General features: G+C 44.6%; 1 protein-coding gene across 2 annotated transcripts; it reads left to right on the top strand.

The window, feature by feature from the left end:
• The first annotated feature begins 1,329 nt into the window (after window positions 1-1,329).
• LOC132389054 (zinc finger protein 420-like) lies at window positions 1,330-12,798 on the top strand. Of its 2 annotated transcripts, none has more exons than XM_059961466.1 (3): window positions 1,330-1,470; window positions 2,849-2,999; window positions 8,556-12,798. In XM_059961466.1, exon 3 carries the CDS (start codon window positions 8,965-8,967, stop codon window positions 10,588-10,590), a length of 1,626 nt encoding a protein of 541 aa, XP_059817449.1. In that variant the 5' UTR covers window positions 1,330-1,470; window positions 2,849-2,999; window positions 8,556-8,964; the 3' UTR covers window positions 10,591-12,798. The 2 variants fall into 2 exon arrangements, with proteins under 2 accessions (XP_059817449.1, XP_059817450.1); XM_059961467.1 differs by having other exon boundaries at window positions 1,377-1,470; window positions 2,853-2,999.
• The last annotated feature ends 509 nt before the right edge of the window (window positions 12,799-13,307 follow it).

Below are 13,307 nucleotides of genomic sequence, written 5' to 3'. Positions count from 1 at the left end.
TGTGCACTTGGCAATAAATTCAACAGGACCTGAGAGATCTCAGTGAGATTTGATTAGTGATGATCATCTTGGCAGCTCGGTAGGTCGAATGTATGAGACAGAACACTGTTAAATGTAAAACCCTGAACAGTGTCGATGATCAGAGGGATCTTAGACTCCAAGGAGGCGGGACTATGACGTCAGTCACAGGCTGACAGCGCTGACTGTGGACTGAACCATAAGAGAGAGAGCGATCTGCAGACAGGCAGTCGGCCAGTCTAAAGAGAGGGAGAGAGACTGGAAAAGCTGATCGCTTCAGTTAGTCGCAGCTGAGGCTTGGAACTCTCCTATGCCCACAAGAGTGGGTTGATCATCGGTACACGGAAACACAACGAAAGTCTGTGGCTGTCACTTCGTATAATCCATAGGAGTGGATTGTGGAATATCTTGTGTTAACCTTTGCCTGGGTATGTTGTGTGGTAACCCCTGGAAGACGGTATTCCTGTGACAGGTCACTTTCGCTGATGACTCGTATGTGGACGGATTCAGCGGATAAGAACGTCGTCGATGGTTATTTTGAAGTAACGGCCTTTTCTCTACGTTTCACCCTGGATTACAAATATCTCTGTCCCATCATTTATTCCATGGATTACTGAACTTTCCTACTTTATCATCTCAAGACTCTAAGCTTTGTTCCATCAGCCTCGATATTCTGGGAATTACATTTACACATATATACACTTAACACTGTCAACTTTCCTTTATTTCATTAAGTTACTATATACTAATAAAGAGAATGGTTTTAACATCAAAACCAGACTCCGGTGTGAACTCTATTGCTGCTGGTTCGTTTCACAGTTTTATAAAACTAGTTAGACCACATCTGGAGTGTTTCATACAGTTCTGGTCGCCCCCATTCTCGGAAGGATGTCGGGGCTTTGGAGAGGGCGCAGAAGAGGTTTACCAGGACCCTGCCTGGATTAGAGGGCATGAGCTATAACGAGAGGCTGGACAAACTTGTGTTGTTTTCTCCAGAGCGGCGCAGGCTGGGGTGAGACTGGATGGACGTTTATAAGATTACGAGAGGAATAGATAGAGTGGACAGACGATATATTTTTCCTGGGGGTTGAAATGTCTAATACATTTAAGGTGAGTGGAGATGTGAGCGGCAAGTTTGCTTCTTTCCACAGACTAATGAGTAGCTGGAGTCTCTGCCTGGGGGGGGGGGGAGCGGGGGGTGTCACCAATCCCGACACGTGATCCCGTTTGCCCCTCCCATTTAACCGCAGATGTGCAGCATCTGCGCGTCTGTTTCCGAGGCCCCGCCTCCCGATGATGTAACAATCTCTTCGCGCATGTTCACAGTCTCCGGGTGAACGGTGTTATCCTCTCCGCTCAGAGCTGAAGTGGGTCGGATGTGTGTTCGGGAAAGACTTTCGTCTCTTCCGTCGAGATCACTGTCTGCGGGCCGAAGATATCACTTTCCCATCGGTGAGTATTGAGACCGATCCCGAGCGGGGAGATCCGATGTTGGCCGTGAGCCCCGAACTGAGGGCCAGGAATTCATTTGTTTCCCAACTAACTGGGCTCGTCAGAAATGTGTCGACTTCACTTAATCTGCATTGAACGATCCAAACCAGGAGCCCAGGCTGTCTGTTTCCTCAGAATTGAAATGGAAGTCCGGCCGACAGGTCACGTGAGGCTGTGTGTCGCAGATTCGCCCCGCCCTCCGCGTCGTGACGCCAGATCACGTGGTGTGATTTTGGCCACTGAGTCCCATTAACTTCCCCGAACTCGTCTCGCTTCCTGAAGCTCCTCGCATTTGTCCTGGAGCTTTATGGCTGTTGTGTCTTCTCCCGGACTGGGGTGGGTGAGAAAGGAGAACGTCCCAGGTTGTGGGGATCTTTATTTCACTGCCTGCTTTACCGAGGGACTGGGAAGTCCAGGGGGAGAATGGTTCGAGCCTCAGCTCCACGCAGCAGAGCAGAGCCACACGTTACTCCTGCAAGCCCAGCGACGGCGGTCGGTCCAGTATAGACAAGACAAGATCTGTAATACAAATTTCCTGAAATGGTCCTGTTTTAATCTGGAAATGGAGTGATAGTATAACAGTAAAGGAAGCACAACTTGCTGGAACCAATTTGTCTTTTATCCCTGGAAATGTGGCCAATGCAGTTGTTGCTAATGAGGTTCACATGAATAATCTCAGGAATGATCGGCTTTATGTGTGAGGAGCACTTGATGGTTCTGGACCTGTGCTCGATGGAGTTCAGAGGGACAGTGTGGGTGGTGGAGGGGTGTATGGCTAAGTAAACCTACCGAATGCTGAAAAGCCTGGATACAGTGGGCATGGAGAGGATGTTTCCATCAGACAGGGAGTCTGTGATCTGACAGCACAGTCTCAGAATAAAGATGCTTCCCTTTAAAACTGAGATAAGAAATTTTTTTTGGCTTAAAGATGTCTGATATGTGGAATTTGTTGCCACAGAATTTGTTTGAGGCTGCCATTTGGGTCTATTTTGACCGATTAATATACTGATGATTGCTGAGTAGCTTCAGGGTTACAGGAGGAAGGCAGGAATATGCTGTTGGAATAAAAATCAGCCCTGGTTGAGTGGTGGGCAGACCAGATGGATCGAATCACCTAATTCTGTTCCTGTGTCGTATGTCTTACCGTGACTGGATGATGGATCCTTCTTATTCCATATCGTCTGTGTCATGTGAGGGACAATAAAAGATTGTTCACTGAGATCGTTATATTTTCCTTCAATGTTTAAATTTCAGTGAGTTTTGTTCCTAGTAACATTAAGCAGATATGTTTGGTCCTCCTTTTCATTGTTAATGTGCTTCATTATCTTTCATGTTAAAGTTAGACCTGCAGTGAGAGATTTATTGGAAGAAAAACCACGACTGAAGACAAGGGAACAGCAACAAGTGAACCAGCCCGAGAACTGAGAGCATAAACTGGAGAGGACCCATCTGACTCAGGGTTTCCATTGATTCAGTCAGGAGAAAGTCTGGTGAGTCTCATTTACTCAAACACTGGTCCTTTAGACATTACATACCTGTGCAAAGGAAGGTACAAAATAGTTGGGAGTGAGACAGAATGTGCCCAGACGAACCAGTTATGCCAGTACCAGTCAGACCCAGTTGTGAAGAAGCCCCCCCCCCCCCACCTCCAATATTCCCTTTAAACTTTTTGCCCTTCACCCTTAACCCATGTCCTCTGGGTTTTCTTCTCCCCTAGCCTCAGTGGAAAAAGCCTGCTTGCATTCACTCTATCTATACCCATCCTAATTTTATACACCTCTATCAAATCACCCCTCATTCTCCTACGCTCCAGGGAATAAAGTCCTAACCTATTCAACCTTTCTCTGTAACTCAGTTTCTCAAGTCCCAGCAACATCCTTGTCTCTGCACTCTTTCAACCTTATTAATATTCTTCCTGTAATTCGGTGACCAAAACTGCACACAATACTCCAAATTCCCCCTCACTAATGCAATATACAACCTCACCATTACATTCCAACTCATATACTCAGAACTTTGATTTATAAAGGCCAAAGTACCAAAAGCTCTCTTTACTACCCTATCTACATGTGATGCTACTTTTAGGGAATTTTGTATCAGTATTCCTAGATCCCTCTGTTCTAGTGCACCCCTCAGTGCCCTACCATTTTCACTGAATGTTCTACCTTGGTTTGATCTTCCGAAGTGCAATACCTCTGTATTAAACTCCATCTGCCATTTTTCCCGCTGGTTCAGATCCCTCTGCAAGCTTTGAAAACCTTCCTCACTGTGCACTACACCTCCAATTTTTGTATCATCAACAAATTTGCTGATCCAATTTACCAGATTATTATCCAGATCATTGATATAGATGACAAATAACATTGGACCCAGCACTGATCCATGTGGCACACCACCAGTCACAGTCCTCCACTCAAAGTAGCAATCCTCCACTACCACTCTCTGACTTCTCCCTTTCTCAGTTCCCATTCAAATTTACTACCTCACCATGTATACCTAGTGAATGAATCTTCGTAACTAACCTCCCATGCGGGACCTTGTCAAAGGCCTTACTGAAGTCCATGTGAACATCCACTGCCTTGCCTTCATCCACTTTCCTTGTAACCGCCTCGAAAATCTCTAATATATTTGTTAAACATGACCTACCATGCACAAAGCCGTGTTGACTCTCCCTAATATGTCCCTGTCTATCTAAATAATTGTCGATCCTATCTCTTAGTACTCCTTCCAATAATTTACCCATGACCGACATCAAACTTACCAGCCTATAATTTCCCAGATTACTTTTAGAGCCTGCTTTAAACAACAGAACAACATGAGCTATCCTCCAAATCTCTGGCACCTAACCCTTAGATAATGATATTTAAATATATCTGCCAGGGCCCCTGCAATTTCAACACTAGTCTCCTTCAGGGTCCCAAGGAATAACCTGTCAGGTCCTGGAAATTTATCTACTCGCCTCAAGGTAGCAAGCACCTCTTCCTCATCTATCTGTATAGGTTCCATGACCTCAATACTTGTTTGCCTTATTTCCATTGACTCCATGCCAGTTTCCTTAGTAAATTCAGACACAAACAAAAAAAAACATTTAACATCTCCCCAATTTCTTTTGGTTCCATACATAGCCGACCACTCTGATCTTCAAGAAGACCAATTTGATTCCTTAACTATCCTTTTGCTATTACTAAACCTGTGGAAGCTCTTACTGTCCTTCACCTTGAATGCCAACGCTACCTCATGTCTTCTTTCAGCCCTCCTGATTTCTTCCTGAAGTATTTTTTTGCACTTCCTATACTACTCAAGTACCTTGTTTGCTCCCTGTTTCTTACACATGTCATGCATCTCTCTCTTCTTTATCAGAGTTCCAATATCCATCGAGAACCAAGGTTCCTTATTCTTATTCACTTTGGCTTTAATCCTGAGACTTTGTTCCCAGGGTGTCCTCATGGGCCGTCCAGAAATGATTTCAGCTGGTGACAACCCTGTTTTCCTCTGTGGGGTAACCCTCATGTGGATTCGGGCTAATGGTCGGACCTTCAACCGAGTGAGTCCAGTCTCCACTGTTAGTCTGGCCAGTTTACTCTTCAGAGTGCCATTGGCTCTTTCCACTCTGCCAGCGGCCCGTGGGTGGTGTACACAGTGGAATTGTTGCTTGATAGCTAGTTTGTTACATACCCATTTGTTTACTTTCACCACAAAGTGTGGGCCATTGTCAGAGCTCAGCATCTCTGGCAGGCCGTAGTGGGAATTATTTCCCGTAGTCATGTACGTGAATATGTGTGTTCCGTGTCATCGAACCCAGACAGAGTGATTGTAGCGTATGATAGCTGGAATCCCTTTTCCAATACTATTTCCTGATCGAGAGTGGTTGTGATTGCCCCCACATCAGCCATAAACAGAAATGAAATTCCAGCAACTTGCAATATTACATTGGGCTCTTCCTCAGGGGTGGAACTCACAGTAGGAGGCATCCTTGCTTGTCAATTTCTAAACGGGTTGTTGTCCCCACCTGTCCGTTGGTAGGTTTTTGTTCCCATTTCTGATCCCCAGATGTCGCCCACTCACATCCTCCTTTCCACTGAACATAGTCACCTTTAATATTAGTTCCCTTCAGGGTTGATCAGGATTCGAAAGTCGGGTCAGAATGATATGTCAAAGCTCATCACATTCGATTTCGGTCTTTGTCAGGCCAATCCATATTATTTGTTTTAATCATGTTGGCTAACTCAGTTGGTAAGCATTGGAGCAGTAGGGTATTGAACTGGGGGGACAGATTCCAATCATTAAATGTTTGGTCTCCTGTGCAGGTGCCGTAGCAGGCCACAAATCACTCCCAATAGTCTGGTCCTGATTCCCCAGGCTTAGGTTTGCATTCAAGTACTTTAGTGATGTTTACAGGTTGTTGGAGAGCCCTTTCCAAGGCTTGAATAATCTGGCCTGTCTGTTCATTCTCATTATGTTTTCCCACCTGTAACTCCTGATAGCTTTGGTATCTCAAATCTGCCTTCCATTTTCACCCCTCGTCATGCAGCAGAGACCAAATAAATCTTGTGGAGTCGCAGTAAACATTTTTGTACTGCGGACGCACTGAGCAAACTGTGCTGGGTTTTCTCTTCTGTCTGGGGCCTGATTCATGATCATTATCATTTCTTGAGGCTTCCAGGGTGCATACACAGGAATCACTGAGGGCTCTCCCTCCTCCTGCTCGTGGATTGGGCAGCATTCGGGTGGGTAATTGTCTTTGTGGAGCCATTAACTCTGTGGTTTTATTGGATTCTTCCCTCCCTGTCTCGAAATAATCCTCAGTATTCCCATTCGGGATCTGAGAATAAAGAGAACCTCCCTTCCCTGTTTCCCGAGCAGTCACCATTGGGGTTTTGGGGCAATGGGTGCACTTGGCCCCTGGCAAGGTAGGAGAGGTACGGGTGGTGCCCACTCCTCATCATGGTCACTGTCCTCAAACAGGGTTGGTATGACAGACATGGGTTTGGGATCCCTTGTTTCCCTATCAGTATGTAATGAAACCCAATTTCCTTTGGGATCAATAAAGTATATCTGTCTGTCTGTCTGATGTTCCTGCCCTTCTCTCCTATCTAGGCCGGCCTTGGTTTGCTTACTTTGTTTTTCCTGCTCTCGTTTTCGGCATCCATGCACCCATTCACACTTCACTTTTAGCATCACCCAACCTTTGCAGGTCATACCTCTATCCCATTGTCACATGCATTCTTACTCCAACTTGCTAATAACATACTGTTCCACTGCACATCTGCTTTTCCTTCCATTCCCTTTACCACAATTTCCACTTCATTCCACAGTTCATTTTCCATATCAAATTTACTGCTTGTTCTCATGAGGTAATATCCCAGGTTCCCCCCCAGTGGCCACATATTGTTCCCCAATTTCTTATTCAGCGCTGCACTCAACATTTGAAAATCGTTTTCCTTGTCTGGAAAACTCTAAATCGACTGCAATTGACCCATGTTCTCTTTATCATTTACTCGGCACAAAGCCTCCTGCTCAATTATCAATCGGGTAACTTTACCCGGCTGGCACATCCTGCGCAATTGATTAATTTACATGGCAGATCTGCCTCCTGCCACGAGGGACTGTACCTGCAAAGGAACTAACGGACAGCGACAAAAATTAAAATAACTATTGGGCACCCGGTCAGTCTCTGCAGTCCCCAGAGTGGTCCAGCCATTTGCTCAGCCCGTCTGCTTGGCACTCCCTGTATTGGGACCCTGTATACTTGTACATAGCAAGCCCATACATTACTTTTGCAAGATGTTATTTGAACTGGTACACCCAACAAGTCTGTTGGTGCAAAACGTAATTATTAGAATTGAGAGTTTGCTAAATCAAGGTTTTAGTTACAGGTGGATGTACTGTCCAGTCCTTGTCAGTTATTCCCTTTGCAAGGCCCTGGCTTAATTTCAAACAGAAGTTCATTCCTGTCCTATCACTGAGTCCTCCTCCATTTACTCAAACAAGAGAACAATCGTTATCAGCTAATGTATAATGTTATCAGCTAATGAGAGTACAATGTAAAATGTTATCAGTTCTCAGTGTGTCTCTCTGCAAGCTGCAGAGAACTGGTATTGAGCCTGTCTTAGCTAAATGCTGAAGACTGAGTTCACTTCAGTTCAAAATTCCTATTCAGTACCAATTATTCTTTTAGTCAGAGATTACATAGGTTCAAAATGATTTTTTTTTAATATATCCTCAATTCCTCTGGTGGGTTCAGCGGAAATATTTATGTCCAATATAGAAACTGGTGTTACCTGTGTGTGTTGTGGCGATGCAAAAGTTGCTGGAGAATTTGCAAGTGGGAAGAAGTGGAGTGATATTTGCAAATCTGACTTTTTAAAGCATAGTTTAGTAAGCAAACCACATATGGACAATGTGCAAAAGCTTTGGTGAGAAAATCCTTCATTACCTGTTACAGGTCTGCTACATAGGTTGTGTGAACGTGCAGATGAACTCAATCACGTATAATGTGTAATGTCCTTGTTTATGTTAAGACCCTTTTTTAGGTGTATAAGATGATGAGGGGCATTGATTGTGTGCATAGCCAGAGGATATTTTCCCAGAGCTGAAATGGCTAACAAAAGGGAGCAGAGTTTTAAGATGCTTGGAAATCGATGCTGAGGGGATGTCAGGGTAAGTTTTTTTTACACAGAGAGTGGTGGGTGCATGGAATGCGCTGCTGGCTTTTTGTGTGTGAGTATTTAAGTTGCTGTGGGGCCAGGCACCCATGCAGCTCAGTAAACAGGGAAAAATATCAATGGAGAGAGTCAAACTGAGTCAGGTCACAGTTTGGAGATGGCAGAAATCCCCCATTCTTAGAGACACAGGAAGAACATCTGAGAGTTTAGTGGTCATTCCAGATACCAGCTCTCTGCCCAGTTAGAAGATGATTTCTCTCTCCAACTCGGGTTGAACTTCACTGTAAGAGTGTGTTGCCAGATCACACCGTGACAACTCAAGTGATCTCATCTGAAATGTTGTCCTACACCCATTGATGGATTTTGTATATCTTTTTACAGGTTAAAAATGACAAAGAATTAATCTATGGGAATCTCGAACACCACACACCAGTTTGGCTGTCTCTATCCAGATATTTAAGAAGCGGAACAAAGGATTTCCTCGATCATCCTTCCTGCTCAGACTGTGGGGAGGGATTCACTCAATCATCTGACTGACTGGCACGCCTGACATTTTAAACAAGGGAGGAAACCCATTCATCTTCTTAGACAGTCGGAATGAATTCATTTGGAAATTTCAACTGAAGGGACATCACCAAGTTGACACTGGGACGAGGCCATTCACCTACTCTGTGAGTGAGAAGGAATTCAGTCGGTCTTCCCACCTGTGGACACACCAGTATATCACACCGGGCAGAGGCTGGTCATCTGCTAAATTTGTGGGGAAGGATTCACACGGTCATCTGACTTCATGGCTCACCAGCGGGTTCACACTGAGGAGCGGCCGTTCACCTGCTCAGACTGTGGGAAGGGATTCACTCGGTCATCCGACCTACTGGGACATAAGTTTGTTCACACTGGGGAGAGGCCGTTCCTCTGCTCATTCTGTGGGAAGGGATTCATTTCATCATCCAACCTGAAGGTACATGAGCGAGTTCACACTGGTGAGAAGCCATTCACCTGCTCAGACTGTGGGAAGAGATTCACTTGCTCATCGGAACTGAAGGTACATCAGCGAATTCACACTGGGGAGCGGCCGTTCACCTGCTCAGACTGTGGGAAGGGATTCACTCAGTCATATCAGCTGAAGGTACATCAGAGAGTTCACACTCGAGAGAGGCCATTCACCTGCTCAGACTGTGGGAAGGGCTTCACTCGGTCAATCGACCTCCTGGGACACAAGTTGGTTCACACTGGGGAGCGGCCGTTCATCTGCGCAGACTGTGGGAAGGGATTCACTCAGTCATATCAACTACAGAGACACCAGCGAGTTCACACCGGGGAGAGGCCATTCACCTGCTCAGAATGTGGGAAGGGATTCAGTCGATCATGTCAACTACAGACACACCGGCAAGTTCACACTGGCGAGAGGCCGTTCATCTGCTCGGAATGTTCAAAGGGATTCACTCAGGCATCTCACCTACTGAGACACCAGCGAGTTCACACTGGAGAGAGGCCATTCACCTGCTCAGACTGTGGGAAGGGATTCATTTGCTCATCCCAACTGAAGGGACATCAGCGAGTTCACACTGGAGAGAACCCATTCACCTGCTCAGACTGTGGGAAGGGATTCACTTGCTTATCCCAAATGAAGGTACATCAGCGAGTTCACACTGGAGAGAGGCCGTTCACCTGCTCAGACTGTGGAAAGGGATTCACTCGGTCATCCCATCTGAAGGAACATCAGCGAATTCACATTCGGGACAGGCCATTCACCTGCTCAGACTGTGGGAAGGGATTCACTCAGTCACACGAATTCCTGGTACACAAGTCAGTTCATACTGGGGAGTGGCCATTCACCTGCTCAGACTGTGGGAAGGGATTCACTCTGTCACACGCACTACTGGTACACCAGTCAGTTCACACTGAGGAGAGGCCGTTCAACTGCTCAGTCTGTGGGAAGGGATTCACTTGCTCATCCCAAATGAAGGTACATCAGCGAGTTCACACTGGAGAGAGGCCGTTCATCTGCTCAGTCTGTGGGAAAGGATGCACTAGTTCATCCCAACTGAAGGTACATCAACGAATTCACACTGGGGAGAAACCGTTTACCTGCTCAGACTGTGGGAAGGGATTCACTTGTTCATCCCAACTGAAGGTACATCAGCGAATTCACACTGGGGAGAAGCCATTTACCTGCTCAGACTGTGGGAAGGGATTCACTAGTTCATCCCAACTGAAGGTACATCAGCGAATTCACACTGGGGAGAAGCCATTTACCTGCTCAGACTGTGGGAAGGGATTCACTTGTTCACCCCAACTGAAGGTACATCAGCGAATTCACACTGGGGAGAAGCCGTTTACCTGCTCAGACTGTGGGAAGCGATTCACTCAGTCATTTCAACTACAGAGACACCAGCGAGTTCATACTGATTAGAGGCTGATCAACTGATCAGACTTTGGGAAAAGTTTCTCTCGGCCAAATCAACCAAATTGTGCATCATTGAGTTCATACTAGGAAGAGGCAGTTCACCTGCTGTGAATGTGGAAAGGGATTCATTCACTTATCTATCCTTATGACACACTACCTGGTTCACAATGGGAAGAGGTGAGTCAGCTGCTGTGAACATGGAAAAGGAGTCATTCATCTAACCTGATGTAAATCTCGCTTCGGCTAGCAGCTTAATATATGGGGGTGATAGCCACTCAGCCCGGTCAAACATAAGAAATCTCGTTTGGGTGGATGCTGTGTGGTGTGTCCCATGTTATAACTAAGTACCCTGAAATAACAAATGATACACAGTATGTGATTTAATGATTGATCTTTATAATTCATTCTTTGACTATAGGGTTAGTAAAAAAATCAAAAGACAAAAGGGCCCCCACTCTCCGTTCACATCTTCTCATCTCTCCCCAGCAAAAAACACAATAATCTCTCTTCCAGACTCACAAGAAAAAAAAAATTCTGCCATCGGAATGCCTTGCACTCCAAAACCCTGTTATCACTAGTCATAACCTAAATATTGCTGCTACAGAGAAACCATTACATCAGCAGTGAAACCTTACAGCGTGTTACACTTGTGACAGACTAGCGGGTTCACACTGGGGAGAAAGTTTCAATAAGCTTCATGCTGGATATTTGTCCATCACCATTGCTGAATGCTATTTTGAGAGTGACTGTAAGTGCTGAACTCTGCAATTATTGCTGCTGCTCACCACGCCCAGTTCTGCACCCTGGTCACTGGGCATGGGAGAAGATTCTCCTGCTGCGCATTCAACTTTACTGGGACAGGAGTTTAATATTCTGCATCTGAGACAAATAAATCTGTTCCATTTTAAACCCTGTCCTTGGTACTTACTGAATTTACATTACACCTATTGTACAGTAGAGAGTCAACTCAGGCTGGCTGGACCCTGCTAGTGATTCTGTTCCAGGACAGTCCTCTTAAATCTTCCCCTGTTGTTCACCTCTTCCTCTGTCTGTAGTGATGGGTTCCAAACAGTCACCAATCTGTTTGTGAAGAGGTTTCCCTTGAATTCTCTGCAGACTGAAGAAGTTAAGCTGACTGCAGTTCTGTCTGAGATGTTCTTTACCCCTGAAATCTCTGGACTGAGGAAGAATTAATTTCGGAGTTACCCTCCTTACTCATGGCTCATTACCACATTATTGGTCATTTTCTCTGCTTCTAAAGGGTTGTTAGAAAACACCACTGTCTTCCAAAGTCTGAAAGCAGAATGGTAAACCATTAGCAGGACGTTCAATGGAGCAGGGTCAGAAACCAGAGACAAATCTGCACAGGGCAGAGTTTGGAGCTCTGGAAGATGGTTGGGGTAAGAACATATGATGAGGAGAAGGGAATCAGCAGTGGGGTATGGCAACAAATGACAGAGTAGCAACATTTGGAAGCAGATTGATGGAGAAAATCTTTTGGTGGTTTGACTGTTAACAAACTATACCCGTGTGACATCTATGTGTTTGGAATGGTTTCAATTATTGAGGGTGTTGTTCCTGCTTGTTTATCCTGTAATATTATGTCTGGATAGTTATTATAGATTGTCCTATCTGTAACAATGTATTGATTATCATATCATTTGTAAGATTTTGACTGTAAAACTGGATCAGGCTTGAACTTACAGGCTTGTCTGAAGTGATGGAGGGCAATCATGAGTCAGTATTTTAAAGCAAGAATTTGGTGAATGATATTTTATCTTTATAAGTAATCAGTTTGAGTTAAATTCCTGCTGGATCCTGGAATGTGTTGGATTGTGTCTGGTTTCTCTTGGCATTTCCAGCACTTACTGCCTTAAATACAAACAATATTGTATGTATTTTTGATTTTATTTTCCCCTTTTGTTAAACAGCTTGTCTTGTATTCCTGCAAGGAACCCCTCTGTTTCTGGTAAGAGGAGTCCAACTTGTCAACATCTTGTCAACATCTTCCTTGTCAACATCTCATCTGCTGAGATTGTTGCGATGCCATACTCATACCACCTGCTAATGATTTCTTCCAGAGTGATGATTTATTTTTCTGAGTTGGCCTCTCAGTTAATTTTTCTGATCTGTATTCCGTATCACAACTGTATATACACACATGGAGTGCTGAATCCAGTTCATTTTTCTTGAAAATATAGAAGTTTTACCTGACTGTTGTGTGATCTTTCCTCGTGTGTTATTCCTCTTCCTCCTTCTGTCCAGGGTCATGTTAATCTAAGTGAGTTTCAGTGTAAATACTCTTTTCTAAAGCTTTCTAAAGTTCTTATTTACCTTTGTAAATTTTACTGATTGAAATGGGACAAATATATTTTTCTTATTAATAAGTCAATGCCGGTATTGAAGAAAGTGTTTATTGCCTTTGTTGTATTTGTTAACTAGTGAGCTCTGTTTGACAGGACTTCTTAAGGTGTGAACTAAATTTTTTCAAAGGTTTTCCCTATTTCGCACTACTTTCTATTTCTTTGCTTGTTGATATACCAGATTTGTGGGTATCAAGAGTCCCGGTGAAGGGTCTTGGCCCGAAATGTTGATTCCCATCCATAGATGCTGCCTGACATGCTGAGCTCCTCCAGCACTTTGTGTGTAGTTCTCTAGATTTCTAGCATCTGCAGGTCCTCTTGTTTCTCAGTTACTTATATATTTATTGAAAGAACAAGACA

This window comes from Hypanus sabinus, unplaced genomic scaffold, assembly GCF_030144855.1.
Source record: "Hypanus sabinus isolate sHypSab1 unplaced genomic scaffold, sHypSab1.hap1 scaffold_467, whole genome shotgun sequence".
Lineage (NCBI taxonomy): Eukaryota > Metazoa > Chordata > Chondrichthyes > Myliobatiformes > Dasyatidae > Hypanus > Hypanus sabinus.
Note: the sequence above shows the minus strand (reverse complement) of the source record. Positions and strands in the feature narration are given on the sequence as shown.

What these genes read in the sequence shown, in the direction of transcription:
- LOC132389054 (XM_059961466.1), top strand. Translation starts at nt 8,965, where the DNA reads ATGGCTCACCAGCGGGTTCACACTGAGGAGCGGCCGTTCACCTGCTCA.